Source organism: Eutrema salsugineum, unplaced genomic scaffold, assembly GCF_000478725.1.
Source record: "Eutrema salsugineum unplaced genomic scaffold, Eutsalg1_0 scaffold_6, whole genome shotgun sequence".
In the NCBI taxonomy this organism is placed as follows: Eukaryota; Viridiplantae; Streptophyta; class Magnoliopsida; order Brassicales; family Brassicaceae; genus Eutrema; species Eutrema salsugineum.
The window spans coordinates 334,990-349,770 of NW_006256547.1; the positions used below are offsets into that span (position 1 = coordinate 334,990).

At 37.2% G+C, this 14,781-nt stretch overlaps 3 protein-coding genes across 5 annotated transcripts; 2 read left to right on the forward strand and 1 right to left on the reverse strand.

Annotated features, from left to right (window-relative positions):
• Positions 1 to 1,086: 1,086 nt before the first annotated feature.
• Positions 1,087 to 4,100, forward strand: LOC18012010 (LOB domain-containing protein 36). Of its 2 annotated transcripts, XM_024151320.1 has the most exons (4): positions 1,087 to 1,359; positions 1,561 to 1,646; positions 1,952 to 3,110; positions 3,671 to 4,100. In XM_024151320.1, the coding sequence occupies exon 3, from the start codon at positions 1,981 to 1,983 to the stop codon at positions 2,995 to 2,997; it is 1,017 nt and encodes a 338-aa protein (XP_024007088.1). In that variant the 5' UTR covers positions 1,087 to 1,359; positions 1,561 to 1,646; positions 1,952 to 1,980; the 3' UTR covers positions 2,998 to 3,110; positions 3,671 to 4,100. The 2 variants fall into 2 exon arrangements, with proteins under 2 accessions (XP_024007088.1, XP_006393884.1); XM_006393822.2 differs by lacking the exon at positions 1,561 to 1,646 and having other exon boundaries at positions 1,115 to 1,359.
• A 1,951-nt stretch (positions 4,101 to 6,051) lies between these two features.
• LOC18012107 (serine/threonine-protein kinase SRK2I) lies at positions 6,052 to 8,667 on the forward strand. Of its 2 annotated transcripts, XM_006393823.2 has the most exons (9): positions 6,053 to 6,547; positions 6,965 to 7,039; positions 7,125 to 7,226; positions 7,331 to 7,384; positions 7,468 to 7,560; positions 7,644 to 7,736; positions 7,826 to 7,930; positions 8,006 to 8,104; positions 8,187 to 8,667. In XM_006393823.2, the coding sequence occupies exons 1-9, from the start codon at positions 6,374 to 6,376 to the stop codon at positions 8,475 to 8,477; spliced, it is 1,086 nt and encodes a 361-aa protein (XP_006393885.1). In that variant the 5' UTR covers positions 6,053 to 6,373; the 3' UTR covers positions 8,478 to 8,667. The 2 variants fall into 2 exon arrangements, with proteins under 2 accessions (XP_024007633.1, XP_006393885.1); XM_024151865.1 differs by having other exon boundaries at positions 6,052 to 6,547; positions 7,826 to 8,104.
• Positions 8,668 to 8,687: 20 nt separating this feature from the next.
• On the reverse strand, positions 8,688 to 10,850 carry LOC18012108 (probable disease resistance protein At5g66890). Its single transcript, XM_024151013.1, has 4 exons — positions 10,847 to 10,850; positions 10,038 to 10,272; positions 9,634 to 9,851; positions 8,688 to 9,539 (listed from the first exon to the last, which is right to left on the reverse strand). Exons 1-4 carry the CDS (start codon positions 10,848 to 10,850, stop codon positions 8,710 to 8,712), a joined length of 1,287 nt encoding a protein of 428 aa, XP_024006781.1. The 3' UTR covers positions 8,688 to 8,709.
• Positions 10,851 to 14,781: the final 3,931 nt, after the last annotated feature.

Genomic DNA, 14,781 nt, shown 5'->3' on the forward strand with positions numbered 1-14,781 from the left:
TAAAAAAAGAGAGATGAAAACAATTATTCAATAAAAAACAGAGATGAAAACAAATTGGTTAATTATTACTAGCATTTGATTTTGAGCACAAATGAGAAAGTCCATGCGGTAAAGTTTTGACCTAACGTAAGCTGTTTTGATTATCTTGGTTCTGGCGCACGTGCGCCAACTCGTAGTGGGCTTGCAATGTAATTTATAACACCTCTGCTAATGGTCAAAATTTATTAGTAGTATTATATTTGGGCTACTTTTAGGAGCAACGAGAACATTAGTCTGTTTCTACTTTAAATTATGTTCAACTTTTAATCGCTTTGTTTTTTTTTTTTTTTTTTTTTTCGCTTTGTTTGTTTTCTAGGAGTATTTATGATTCAATAATCCAATGCAAAATTGGTTTTCAATAAAAAAAGTACTCCGATGAAGTTCAAATTTCTCAGCAATGAATGCTTAACTTAAATTTATTTTACGATTTTTTTCCTAGAAAAGTGCATTCAATGAAATAAGATTCAACACTGGCTAACATAAAGAAGAAAATTTTAAATTATCAGTGATGAAACACACAACCATGTGCAACATTAGACTTGTGTTGAACATAACGGAGCACTTTAATTCCATCTCCAGTTGGCATGTGACCTTAATCAACTACCAAAAATATTTGTAATTATAATCTCGATGCTTAAATACATATTTGATTATAGTTAAATGATTCAATAATTGGACGTTGGACTGAATTGTAATACCGATTTTGTAATGGGAAAAAATTAAGAAATTGTTGTATTCGTGGGGATGACTAATTTCAGTAACTGTTTAAGATTTCGTATCAGCTTGAGATTAGAGAGGGAAATGACTTATCTGGAGACGATGACAGCAGTTAGAGGGTAATTTAATCAAAATCAAATGAAATAATACAGGGACAACACTGTAATTTATCATGCGGTTGCTTTGAATTAAAACCCCAAATAATAATTAAATGGAGATCGGACGGCTGTAAAGCTCCTCTCAATCAATCTCAACGGCGATTGGTTATGGCGTTTATGGCTAGTATAAAACATGGTCTCCGTCATTAGAAAAACCTCCTTTTTTTTCTCCATTTTCTTGTTCTTTGTTTGCTTTCTCTTCGCTTGATAAATCTTCGTTCGTAGGGCAGAATAAATCGGAGATCGGATCAATAATCGGGATTTTCTGGGTTTTTCCTCCGAAACCCTAGAACCCGATTAGTAACTTCTTACTCACTCAACCTATCTCTCGATTGATCATGGAATCAGGCGATGAAGAGAGTGAGATACGACGCTAGCTGAAAAAGATCAGAGAGAAAAGATTTTGGGAAAGAATAAAGATTCGTATTTTACTATTTTAATTGAGGTACGACTGATTTTTCCTTTTTCCTGATCGATGATTTGATTCAGTTGGTTTGATTGACATGGATTGATACTGATAGATTTCTTTTTTTTCTTCTTTTTAATCATTTATAATGATTTTTTTTTATTTTTTTGTTTTAATTTGGAATCTGTTGATCTTCTTCTTTCTTATACTACCCATAAACCCTTTTCTTTTTCTAAACAGGAACATGAAAATTTATCTCCTCCCAAACAGATCTGTGATCGAAAAAAACTTTTGAAAGTCGTACGGTTGCCATCATCTGGATTCTGGTTTGTAACCCATTCCTTGGTTTCTCTTCAAACTAATCAAAGAGATTTTATTCATAATTTACCATTCTTAGTTTTTTCTTGTTTAAAACTTCTGATCTTATTTTTGTTTCACTATTCTATTACTTGTACGGAACATTTTTGTATGCACGAATCACGGTAGTTTTTTTTTCTCAATGTTATCCTCTATAATGACTGTGACACGAAGCTTCCTCGATGCATTTACTTTCACGATCCCTATTTTCTTATTTTCAGGAAAACATTTTATTTAATCCAAGAAATTGAATCTTTATCTTTTCTTCGTCCAGGCGTTTCCAAAGACAGAGAGACAGAAAAAATGGCGTCTTCAAGCTCTCCCTGCGCAGCTTGCAAATTCCTAAGAAGAAAATGCACACAAGAATGTGTATTTGCTCCATATTTCCCGCCAGACCAGCCTCAGAAATTCGCATACGTTCACAAAGTCTTCGGAGCAAGTAACGTCGCTAAGCTTCTCAACGAACTCGCCGCTAACCACCGAGAAGACGCGGTTAACTCTCTTTTCTACGAAGCCGAAGCTCGACTTCGCGATCCGGTTTACGGTTGCGTCGGTTTAATCTCAATCCTTCAACATCGCCTTAAACAGCTTCAACACGATATCGAAAACGCCAAGAAAGAACTCGCTGCTTACGTTGGTCCTCAAGCTATGCTTCCTATTCTCCAACCGCACCAAGCTCAACCGCATTTCATGTCGCTACCGCCTCAACCGCAGCGACCGTCTTCTTCTTCTTCCGCGTCTGTGCTGACTCAGCAACATCATCATAATATGTTGCCGATGATGGCTATTCCAACTGGACAACTCTACCACCACCAGCAACAACAACAACAACAACAGATTTTTGAGGCTCAGCAATTAGCAGCGGTTGCGAGAGAGCAACATAATGAGATGTTTAGAGCCTATGGAGGAGGAGGAGCAAGTAGTACTAGTCCACATCATCATCAAAACCAACCACAAGTTGAGATTCTGAGGTTTGATAATAATGGTTTTGACTCTGTACCGACCGGCTCGGTTACGGTTACCGGGTTTAATCAATTAAGCTCTGGCGGTACAACCGTAACCGGAATGTCACCGTCTTTGGCTCTTGGTGGTAACTTTGTTGATAGTCCTCCCACGAATGATAATTACCATGCGGATCAGCAATTACATCAACATCATCATCATCATCATCAACAGCAACAGCATCAGCATCATGAGGCTCAGTTATTCATACCTACACAATCTTCTCAACCGCTACCGCCTCAAACGCAGGAGACGCACACGCAGCCGAATTCAGAGACCGAGGAGGGTAGAAGGAATATCATTCGTTCATCTCGGTGATTAATTTCGAAAAATAAAACAAAAAAAGAGAGAGAGAGAGATTACAAAAAGAAAAAGATACGGCCTTTAACCTTCTCGCTTGCTCAATAACCTCAAATTTTCCTCTATTCAAGGTACGTTGAAAAAAGAAAATCGAATTTTAATTTCCCCACTAATAATAATTAGGGTTTCAATTTGTTTCGTTTTCTCTGTATTTTGATTGTTCTTTATGGTATAGTACATTTACAGTGGTACAGACATTGAATGATAAAGCCTTGTCATTTCTTCAATAACTCTTCTAGTTCCTCTAGCCATGTAGCCCATATTTTAAAACTTCCTTTTTGTTGGATTCTCTGAACAATAATGCATTAACTAACATACTGTAGTTGTTTAATTTTTTAAAAAATTCATGGTGGGTCACATCACTTCACCGATTCTCTAGACTAGTGTGATGATATGGTACTTTAATTTACGATAATTTTTGTAGCTTAAAGAATCTTAAGATTTGCTTACACCTTTCCGTCTGGAAATCTTTGAAGTGTTGTCTCAATAGAATCGATACACTTTATTTGTTATAAAATAAAAAGATACACTTATCGATCATGTTCTTTATATTAATGATATTATTGCCTTTATAATTTGTCTTGGATGCATTGCTTTTGTTTTTACCTTTTTTCCTCGACCTTTCTTGCAGTTGAAAATGACTTTGCTCAAGGCATGACGGACACAACCCGAGTTTCTCTTTCGTTCTAGTTTTGTTGCACTTCCACTGTGAAAAGGCACTCAATACGTAAAAGTCAAACGACACCCTAAAAAGTCAGCGTTATTTGGTTGATTTAGAGTTTTGGCGAAGAATATAACTCAAAGGCTCGTATCAAATAGAACAAGAGATCTCCGCTGCATTTACCCCAACGGAAAAATATGTTATTTTTACATTTTTATTACATTTCCTATTATTGATTTTTGACATTTCTTTTGGTTTAATAAGTAAAGAAGAAAGATATTAGTGTTTTTGGATACAATTCTCTTTGGAGATTAGATGCTAAGAGTAGGTCAGTTTCCCTAGTGTATGACGATGTCTAACCGAACTTTTTTTTTTTTAAAGTACTACGCCGTATGAAATATATAAGCCATCTTTGTTTTTTTCCCGTGTTACATATTTTTATTTCTGAAAATCTTTTTTTTAGCTTAGTTAGATAGGGTAATTAATTTAATTTTTTTTTGTTCCTTTTCACAAGTGGTATATTGGAGACTTGGAGTTCTTACACTTACACGATTATTTTAAAATGTTATACATGCTGGCATATTATTTTATGAGCACTGTGTTGTACCAACTTTAAGATAAAAACAAATGAAATGAAGTAAAAGTAATAAAATCTGATAAACATTTTGATAATGACTACGAAAGAAAAGTCTACAGCATTTAATTAAAAGAGTGTTATACTTATACTTATACACTTATTATGCTTATAAAAAACGCGTAAAATAATCATCAAGTAGATGAATCTAAAACAGTAGTAGTTAAGTGTGAATGCTTGGCAATTAAGATTGTGTTGGGTCATTTATTAACAGTCTTTGACCACCCTCCAATTTAATTTTGGCTCTCTCTTCCATATCCTTTTCCTCTTCAATACTACCATGTATATATATCCTCCCCCAAGACCTCAAGATAAGATGATATAGTTCTCGCTTCTTCGCTTAAAAAAGATAACACATACATAATTGAATAAACAGCGGCTGAAAATTACTTACAACATCATCTAAAGATATAGTTATGCATGGCAAACTAAAGTATTATCTTCTTACTCACTTACACGTTCGAACATAGCATGATGGTCATATAAATCAGTAGATGTATGTGGGTGAGGTTATATAGTTTTTCTGATGGTTTAATGAGAAAGATGGATACTAAATGTTCATGTGCATGTGCATGTGCATGTGCATATAATAGTATACTAATCTCACCAGTAGGATGCTTAGTATAGCAATAAAGAGAAGGTGGTGAAATTGATGAGCATCGGTCATTAAATTAAGCACTGACCCATTAATTGCGCACTTACCCATAAACCCATCGACTTCTTTTTATTAAGTTGAATAAATTTATGTACGTATACATCTATCTCTTTTTCTATCAGGGTAGTCACTAGTGTACCCTTTTGGCACTCTTTCAAATTAAATGGTGTCGCAAATAATTGCATATGAAGATTTCTAACTAGGTCAATCCAACAGCCAATTTAATACGACCGTCCTTAGTGATTTCTAATTTAAGAGTGTCTATATATATGGACCGACAACATCAATAAGCTAACGTTTGACTATATGCCATGCATAATATTGCTGCTATTCATCCAATTAATCATCCATAATGTAATGGGCTGGCCTTTCTGATATATCTCAAGGCCCATACAGAGGCAGGCCAATCATGTAAAAAATAATTTAATAAATTAATTCGTTGAAGATGCCACGTACTGTCAGTATCATCTTCAATTCTTCACCACTCTGCTCCTCTTGTCCAACACCATCTCCTTTTTTTTTTCTTTTTTTTTTTTTCTGAAACCTTGTCTCAACACCGTCTTTCGAGCTCCGTTCCGTTTGGCAGTCAGTGTCTACGTTTTAACGCCATCTACTGACGGCATAATGCTAGGGAATATTCGTTCATCACATGGCCGCTTGTTCAACACGTGACTTTCAAGTTTCAAGCTTTTGTTTCCTTCTGAACTAAGGTTTTATTATTTTCCCCAACACTTTTATACTCAAAAGGAAAAAATGTCTACCTTTTTAGTTTTTATTACTGATTCAACTAGTACTTCTTTGTTTGGTTGAGTACTTTTTTATGGGTATGAAGAGTACCCTTTTTTTACTTTGTTTGATATTCTTTTTTCCTCGAGTCAGAACACAATTTTTTTATTTAAGGAAGAAAGAAAGAAGAAAAAAGAAGAAAAAAGAAAGAAATCGAAACGGATAATATACAGAGAATTTAGGGAGAGAGAGAGAGAGAGGGAGAGGAAAAAGGTTGTTTTTTTTGCCGACAAGGACGAGTGAAGTCGCGCATTTTTCCTTTCCTTTTTATTTATTTTATATTGGTGATAGTTTCTTCAGAAGCAACATCAATCATCAAAACGCGGCGGCTCTTGTCGTATCAACGCATAGAACGTTGTCGTTTTGGGTTTATCCTTATCTCTTGGGGCGACCAATAATTGCCTTTATTGATCATTTCCTCTCCCCTCCCTTTCTCGAGCTTTGTCTCTCAATTTTCTTCCTCTTTGGAGATATTTTTCCTTTGGCGAATCTTCCTCTTCCTAGATTCCAGCGGCAACAGATTCTATTCGTGGGAGATTCGAATTTGAGGGCCTCTGATGTGATCGGCGAGCTAGAGGAAAGGCGAGATAAATCGGAGATGGATCGAGCACCGGTGAGCTCAGGACCGATGGATATGCCGATTATGCACGACAGCGATCGATATGACTTCGTCAAGGATATTGGGTCCGGTAATTTCGGAGTGGCTCGCCTCATGAGGGATAAAGTCACCAAGGAGCTTGTTGCTGTCAAGTACATCGAGCGAGGAGACAAGGTTTTATTTTTCATATATTAAAAAAATCTCATTTTTCGTTTTTCTATATTTGGAAGCTGATGATTTTATTTAGTTCATTGATCGTTACAGTGTTGCTTTTGTTTCCACTTTTCAGATTTATCTAACGGTTTTTTAAAATTTTGTCACGGGATTTTCGATTTCACGTTTTACCGCTGTTTTTTTTGGGGGTTGGTATGCTAATTATTCGTCTTTTATGGTTACTATCCTTTGATGATGATGATGATGATTATGCTTTGTGAATTCAATTTGAAGATATGACTTCACTAATTTTCAACACTTCAATGATGATGATATGAGAATTGGCTGATAGGATTTTGTTGTTGTTGTTTTTATGCGTTTTTCAATGTTCTGGTTTTGCTGAGTTCTAACTATATGGTGATCAATCACGAGTTTCAGATTGATGAAAATGTTCAAAGGGAAATCATAAACCACAGGTCACTTAGGCATCCTAATATTGTCAGATTTAAAGAGGTAAATTAAACATGTTTCAGTTCTGCCTATAAGCCAGTGTGGTTTTAGCTTTGACAAACGGACGGTCTCTTTGTACTGAGGATAGGTCATTTTGACGCCGACTCATCTGGCTATCATAATGGAATATGCTTCTGGTGGTGAGCTTTATGAGCGGATTTGCAATGCAGGACGGTTTAGTGAGGATGAGGTTTGCATTTCTCTTAAGCTTCATTCTCTAATTTTTGTTTTAGGCGTCTCTGTTTTTTTTTTTTTTTAATTAAAAAGATATTTTTTTTACTTCTTCTTGTACAGGCTCGATTCTTCTTTCAGCAGCTTATATCTGGAGTCAGCTATTGTCATGCGATGGTATGTAGAGAAAATGTTGCTTAAGGACTTAGAATTTATATGTGTTGCTGTTGAGTGATTTATTCGTCTGTTACTTTATGAAGCAAATTTGCCATCGCGACCTGAAGCTGGAGAATACATTGTTGGACGGAAGTCCTGCACCTCGCTTAAAGATATGTGATTTTGGATACTCTAAGGTATTGTTTCTTATAAAATGTTGTCTTCTTCAATCCTCTGTTTAAGGTTATTGTGTCTTATCGTATGCATTTTTCGTTGACAGTCTTCAGTTCTTCATTCGCAACCAAAGTCAACTGTTGGTACTCCTGCTTACATTGCACCAGAGGTGCTGCTTCGTCAGCAATATGATGGCAAGGTAACAGCTTTTGAAAGAAATTCCTCTGTTATTTGCTTTTTTGTTTTCATGAATGAATAATCAGTTATAGAGTGTTGTTACAATACCAGATTGCAGATGTATGGTCGTGCGGTGTAACTTTATACGTCATGTTGGTTGGAGCTTATCCGTTCGAAGATCCAGAAGAGCCAAGAGACTATCGAAAGACGATCCAGGTAACAGCTTTAAAATTTGTTTCTTTGCTTATCTCTTGGTTATCCTCTGATCCTTATTATGATTCTAAAACCCAGAGGATCCTTAGTGTTAAATACTCAATCCCTGAAGACATACGGATTTCGCCTGAATGCTGTCATCTAATTTCAAGAATATTCGTGGCTGACCCCGCTACGGTTAGTCATTTCCTACTTTCTCATCTCTAATCTTTAACCATCGGTGAAAGTGACATTTTTTTGATGTTTGTTGTTGTGACAGAGGATTAGCATTCCAGAGATCAAAAACCATGATTGGTTCTTGAAGAACCTCCCAGCTGATCTTATGGACGAGAGCAACACAGGAAGCCAATTTCAAGAGCCTGAACAACCAATGCAAAGCCTTGACACAATCATGCAAATCATCTCTGAAGCCACAATTCCCGCTGTTCGAAACCGTTGCCTAGACGATTTCATGACCGACAATCTTGATCTTGACGATGACATGGATGACTTTGATTCTGAGTCTGAGATCGACATTGACAGTAGCGGAGAGATAGTTTATGCTCTGTAGTTTAAAAAAGCTTTTTATGACCAAAAACGCTGATCTTCAAGACCACTAGTGTCTGATCCTCTGCTTTTCTCTATCTGCCATTTTTGTTATGGGCTCATTGTCTGTTTGTTTGTTGTCTTTTTTCTTTTCTTTTCTTACATATACACATGTGCAATGTAAAATATCATATCTATATACATATATTTTCCAATGTTACAAACTTGCAAGACCTCACACACAAATCAAATATACTTCAGAACAGTTGAAGCAAGTTCAGGTTATGTTCTGTTTCCTCCTCTGTGATCGTCAGATTCTTCATTTTTGGTTTGAATCTTTCCCATAAGAACACAGTCCCTTCGTCGCATTTCACCTCTAGATTCTCTAGATTATTCACTGAATCTGGCAACTCGCATCGATAACAATCTCTCATCGAAATCTTCCTCAGTTTCTGCAACTTTCCAATCTCTAGAGGCAACTTTTTCAGTTGGAAGCATCCAGAAACATCTAGAAACCACAAGTTGCTGAGTCTCCCGATCGTTTCAGGAAGCTCAAAGAGATTACTGCAAGAACTCAGTCTCAGCATTTCAAGGTTCCTCAACTTGCCTATAGCTTCTAAGAGTCTGCCAAGCTTGTTACAATTTGTGATGCTAAGCTTCCTCAATGAAACAACTTGAGAAATCCAGTTAGGTAATTCAACAAGATTATAACAGTAATCAATATCTATTTCCTGTAAACTTTGTAGCGTTTCAGGAATATCAATTTCTAACTCTTTGAGAACCTCATCGACATGACACAACCATAAAGATAGCTTTTCAAGACTATTGAGCTGAAGTTTGGGAATGTCAAACAACGTGATTGAAGCTTTCTCTAATCTGATCCTTCTCAGGTTCGGTAATGAGCTCAGGCACGATAAATTGGTCAACTTTGTAGGTTCAAGACCGTGATTTATGATCACCACAACCTTCAGTTTCTTCATAGTAGCAATGAAGTTTGGTAATGCGTAGTTTGATGAAGAGAGATTAAGAACTAAAGCTTCAACATTTGGACAATCCATTTCAACCCAAACTGATGAAAATGAATCATCTGTAAATAGAAAAAGAAGAAGCTTAATCATGTAAAAGTTATGGAATATGGTTAAAGAGAGTATGAAAACAGAGTAAAGGAATAATTGTATTACCAGTAGAGATAGACAAGAGAGAGGCATTAATAATAACAGGCCGTTTTAGATTTAAACACCAGTTTGGGAATTTGTTCTCTTGTATATCCAAGTTTAATCTTTTCCTTTGGAGGATTGAAAACGACTCTTTGTCGCATTGATTTATAGCAAATTCTCTAAAGATATTGTCTTGTTTGACCAAGAGCTCATTGAAGAAACCATCTTCATACTCATTTTTCCTTATAATAAAGCAAGTATAAAACGGATAATTGAGAAACTATTAAAATGAAAAGAAAAAAAAATCAATTAAAAATGAGTATCTGTTTGAGCATAATATCAATTAAAAATAGGCCGAAACTATTAAAATGAAAAAAATATATATATATTGAGATAAAGAATTGGTAGATGAATAGAAAGTAACATACCCCAGAGGAAGAAGCTTAAGGAGATTGTGGGAGGCAAGGTCTTGGAGGTAATTCATGCAGATGATGTTCTCTTTGCTGTATAATCCAGACCATAAGTCTATTAATGTGGAGGCAATTATCTTCTGGTCTTTACGAAACGAGCCCATGTCCAAGAAACACTCTCTAATATTGTGGGTCAATGCATTGAAGCTTTGGATCCGATCCATAATGGTTCCTATGGATGGAGAGGAGTTTTCTGAAGTTAATATTAAACGCAGATAGCAGGAAGGAAATTTATAGAGAAATTTTCTCTTTTGACAGACATTGATTTTGTTGATTAACGTGGCTTTCCATGATTTATGAATATTTCTAACGAAAAAGTCACGCGATCCCAAAATACAAGTTTAAAAAGAAAAGGTAAAATGGTGACTTTGACAAACACACAAAAAAGCCAGAAACGTCGTAAGGTTTAAACAACTCTGTTTACGTACTAATTGAGTTAAAATATTGCAAAAAAATAATTATCAAACAAAAATCTCTTCATAAGAGTTTATTGATTGAATAACTGATGATTTTGCAGGAAAGTGTAAAAACAAATACCAAATTTTGTTTATAACAAAACCCTTAGTAACATGAGAGATTTTCTTGTATTTAATTGCTGTTTTGACTTCAGGATTTTTAAAGAGTTTACGAAGAGTATATTTTAGATCCAAAGTTTAAATCCAGTGTAAGTTATCATCTAACATCTGTTTCAAAATAATCAACGATTGTTATAAACAAATGGACTTCTAGTAACCGGCCCATTAACCATCAGGTTAATGTCTCATGACCCATTAGAATTTCTGATACATTAGTTATGTAATGTATATATACACTGCTTGTGGAAATAATAAGATTAGAGTTTTTCCCTTAATACGTTATCAGCACGAAGCTCAACTTCAAACGATCATATCTCTCAAAATACAAGGAGTTAGAAGGCGATCTACATATCATTTTGAAGCCCTGGAAGAGAAGAATCTAGTGGTGAAAACCGCTCCTCAATCCGACACCAGATGCGCCCTCAATACTCAAAACAATCGGCGCTGTCCCACCTTAGCGGGTGATTCTTTCCAAGCGGTGGTTCCTCCATTGTAGCAGCTGTTCGTCCTCCCTTCTGGCCATCATTCTCAGGAGTTTCCAGTAGATATCTGTGGTCTTTAGCTCCCAGATCATAAGCCGGTCAGAAATCCATTTGGCGAAAAGATGTCAAACATTCAGAAGGTCGAATATGAGGCACTCACTGTCTCCGGAGATAACTACCTCAAATGGGCCCTTGACACCAAGATCTACCTCAACTCAAAAAGTCTGGGTGAATGCATCAAAGATCCCAACACCGCGACTCAAACATAACGGTACTCGGCGATATTTATTATCCGCCATCACCTCGCTGAGTCTCTCAAGCAACAATACCTCACTCTTGAGGATCCACTCGAACTTTGGGTGGCACTGAAAAAGCGATATGACCATCAGAAAACGGTCATACTGCCCCAAGCCAAGTTCGACTGGAAGAACCTACGGTTCGAAGATTTCAAATCCGTTAAAGAATTCAATTCTGAACTCTTTTAGATAGTTGCACTCATAAAACTATGTGGTGAGGAGGTCACTGATAAGGATATGCTAGAGAAAACATTCTCTACTTTTGGCACTCCCAATGTTGTTCTCCAACAACAATACCGTGCCATGAATCATAGCACCTATGAAGATTAGATATCTTGCTTACTGCTTGCTGAGAAAAACAATCAGCTTCTGTTGAGGAACAGCCCCATTGCCAGAAGGAACCAGAAAAGAGTCCAACTTCGTCCAACGTAACAGATCCTCAGATCGTGGACGTGGACGTGGAAATGGACATGGACTGCGCGGCAGAGGACGCGGTAGACCGAACCAAGATAACCGACCTAACCTCAGTTTTGGTCGGGGTAAGGGTCGTGGTATCAACAAACCGACCCAAAGAGGCAGTTCATCTAGACCAACTCCTTGCTCAAGATGCGGAATGACTAATCATTGGGTCAAGATCTGCCGTACTCCCAAATATCTTGCTGAGCTCTACCAGAAGTATGGGAAAGATAATCATGAGGCTAACCTGGTTCATCAATTCAATGAAGATGACTCAAAGGATGATAAGATTGATGGCATGGATTATGAGCTCTCCGACCTCCTTGATTGATCTCAAAAATCTGAATTTATTTTTCATTACTCCTTAAACTTTTATCTTTTGTTTTTTTGGGATTTATTGTCTTTACTTTGGATTTTTAAGACCTTTTGCTTTTACATTTTAATTTATGGAGTAATGTTTTATTTACATCTCATTTTTGCATGTTATTGAATTATAATTCTTGTTTAATAAAGATATGCAAGACAATATGGATATCATTGTGGATAGTGGATCGAGGCACACCATTCTAAAAGACAAGAATTACTTCATAAATTTAGTAATCAAAACCGCAAACATTAGCACTATAGCGGGTAGTTCGAGCCTAATAGAGGGCCATGACCAAGCTAATGTGCTGTTATCTAATGGCACATATCTAGACATCTCTGATGCCTTATACTCACCCAGTTCTAAGAGAAACCTATTGAGTTTCAAAGACATAAGATTGAATGGTTTCCATATCGAAACTCAGGATGAAGGGAACAAAGAGTTTTTAATTATCACTAAAATGATAAATGGCCATAAACAAGTTTTTGAAATTATACCCGCCGTATCTACTGGCATTTACCATGCTAAAGTCAGTATGATTGAGGCTAATGCTGCTATCAAAGCACGGTTTTTAGATTACACTATTTGGCATGATCGCCTGGGTCATCTCGGTGCGAACATGATGCGTAAATTAGTCCAGAATTCTAAAGGGCACAGCCTTAAACCAAATGGTATTTTCCCTCAGCACCTCAAGTGCACAGCTTGCTCACAAGGGAAACTGATTACCCGACCTTCACCAGTCAAAGTGTCTAAAGAGACCTTGAACTTTCTGGAAAGAATCCAAGGAGACATATGTGGACCAATTCACCCACCTTGTGGGACATTCAGATATTTCATGGTCCTCATTGACGCATCGACCCGCTGGTCGCATATTTGTCTGCTCTCTTCTAGGAACCAGGCTTTTGCTAGGTTATTGGCCAAATCATCAGATTACGAGCCCATTTTCCAGACTTCCCATTAAAGACTATACGTCTTGATAATGCTGGTGAATTCACTTCTCAAGCGTTTAATGAATATTGTATGTCCATGGGGGTAAGTGTTGAACATCCCGTTCCACATGTCCATACACAAAATGGATTAGCTGAATCCTTCATTAAACGAATTCAATGGGTTGCTAGACCATTACTCATGAGGTCACAACTCCCGGTCTCAGCTTGGGGACACACAGTCTTACATGCCGCTGAACTAATACGCATACGACCATCTAGTGAGCACAAATATTCACCATCCCAATTGCTAACGGGTCATGAGCCAGACGTCTCCCATATTAAAACATTTGGGTGTTCAGTCTATGTACCCATTGCACCACGACAGAGGACTAAAATGGGACCTCAAAGGAGGATGGGAATATATGTTGGTTTTGATTCTCCCACCATCATAAAATATCTCGAGCCAACTACAGGAGATCTGTTTAAAGCCAGATATGCAGATTGCCGATTTGATGAATCGGTATATCCTAGATTAGGTGGTGAGACAGACAAGCTGGTAAAAGAACTTTCATGGAATCAAACATCCACACAATGGCAAGATCCTCGGACTCTAGAATGTGATTCAGAGGTCCAAAGAATTATACATTTACAAAAGCTAGCTAATCAATTGCCAGATTCCCTTGCTGACCCGAACAAAGTTACCAAATCGTACATACCAGCTTGTAATGCACCAGTACGAATAGATGTTCCCTCAGGGAAAAGTCAAGTTGCTACAGAGTCTGACGCACGTAAGAAACGTGGCAGACCACCAGGTTCCAAAGATAAGAATCCCCGGAAATCAAAGAAAGGTGCAATGATTGAAACCAGGATTCAAGAGAACACGGATACAGCCTCAGCTGATACTTACCCTATCGAACCATCTCAAGAGGTTTGGGACGCCAAAACTCAAGGTTCTGAAGGGATTGATAATAATGAGATCTCAATTAATTATATCATATTCGGTTCTCTATGGAACAGAAAAGATGTCGACATCAATGAAACTTTTGCATACAAGGTAGCACTTGAGATTGCGCACACGCAAGAGGATCTAGAACCCACGTCTATAATTGAGTGCACTCGTAGATCAGATTGGCTGAAATGGAAAGAAGCCATAAACGTGGAGTTGAATAGTTTAAACAAACGGAATGTGTTTGGTCCGATCTTAAGGACATCATTCGATGTTAAACCAGTGGGAAACAAATGGGTCTTTGTGCGTAAAAGAAACGAACTCGGCGAAGTCGTTAGATACAAGGCACGCCTTGTAGCACAAGGATTCTCACAGAGACCCGGAATCGATTATGAGGAGACTTATTCTCCAGTGGTGGATGCAACTACATTTCGATTCCTCATAAGTCTAGCCATAAGAGAAAACTTAGATTTGCGGTTAATGGATGTTGTAACCGCATATCTTTATGGACCACTGGACAGTGAAATCTATATGAGATTACCAGATGGTATTGAGCTCAAAGATAAGCATGCATCTCGTGATAAACACTGCATTAGGCTGAACAAATCCTTATATGGACTGAAACAAAGCGGACGTATGTGGTATAACCGGTTA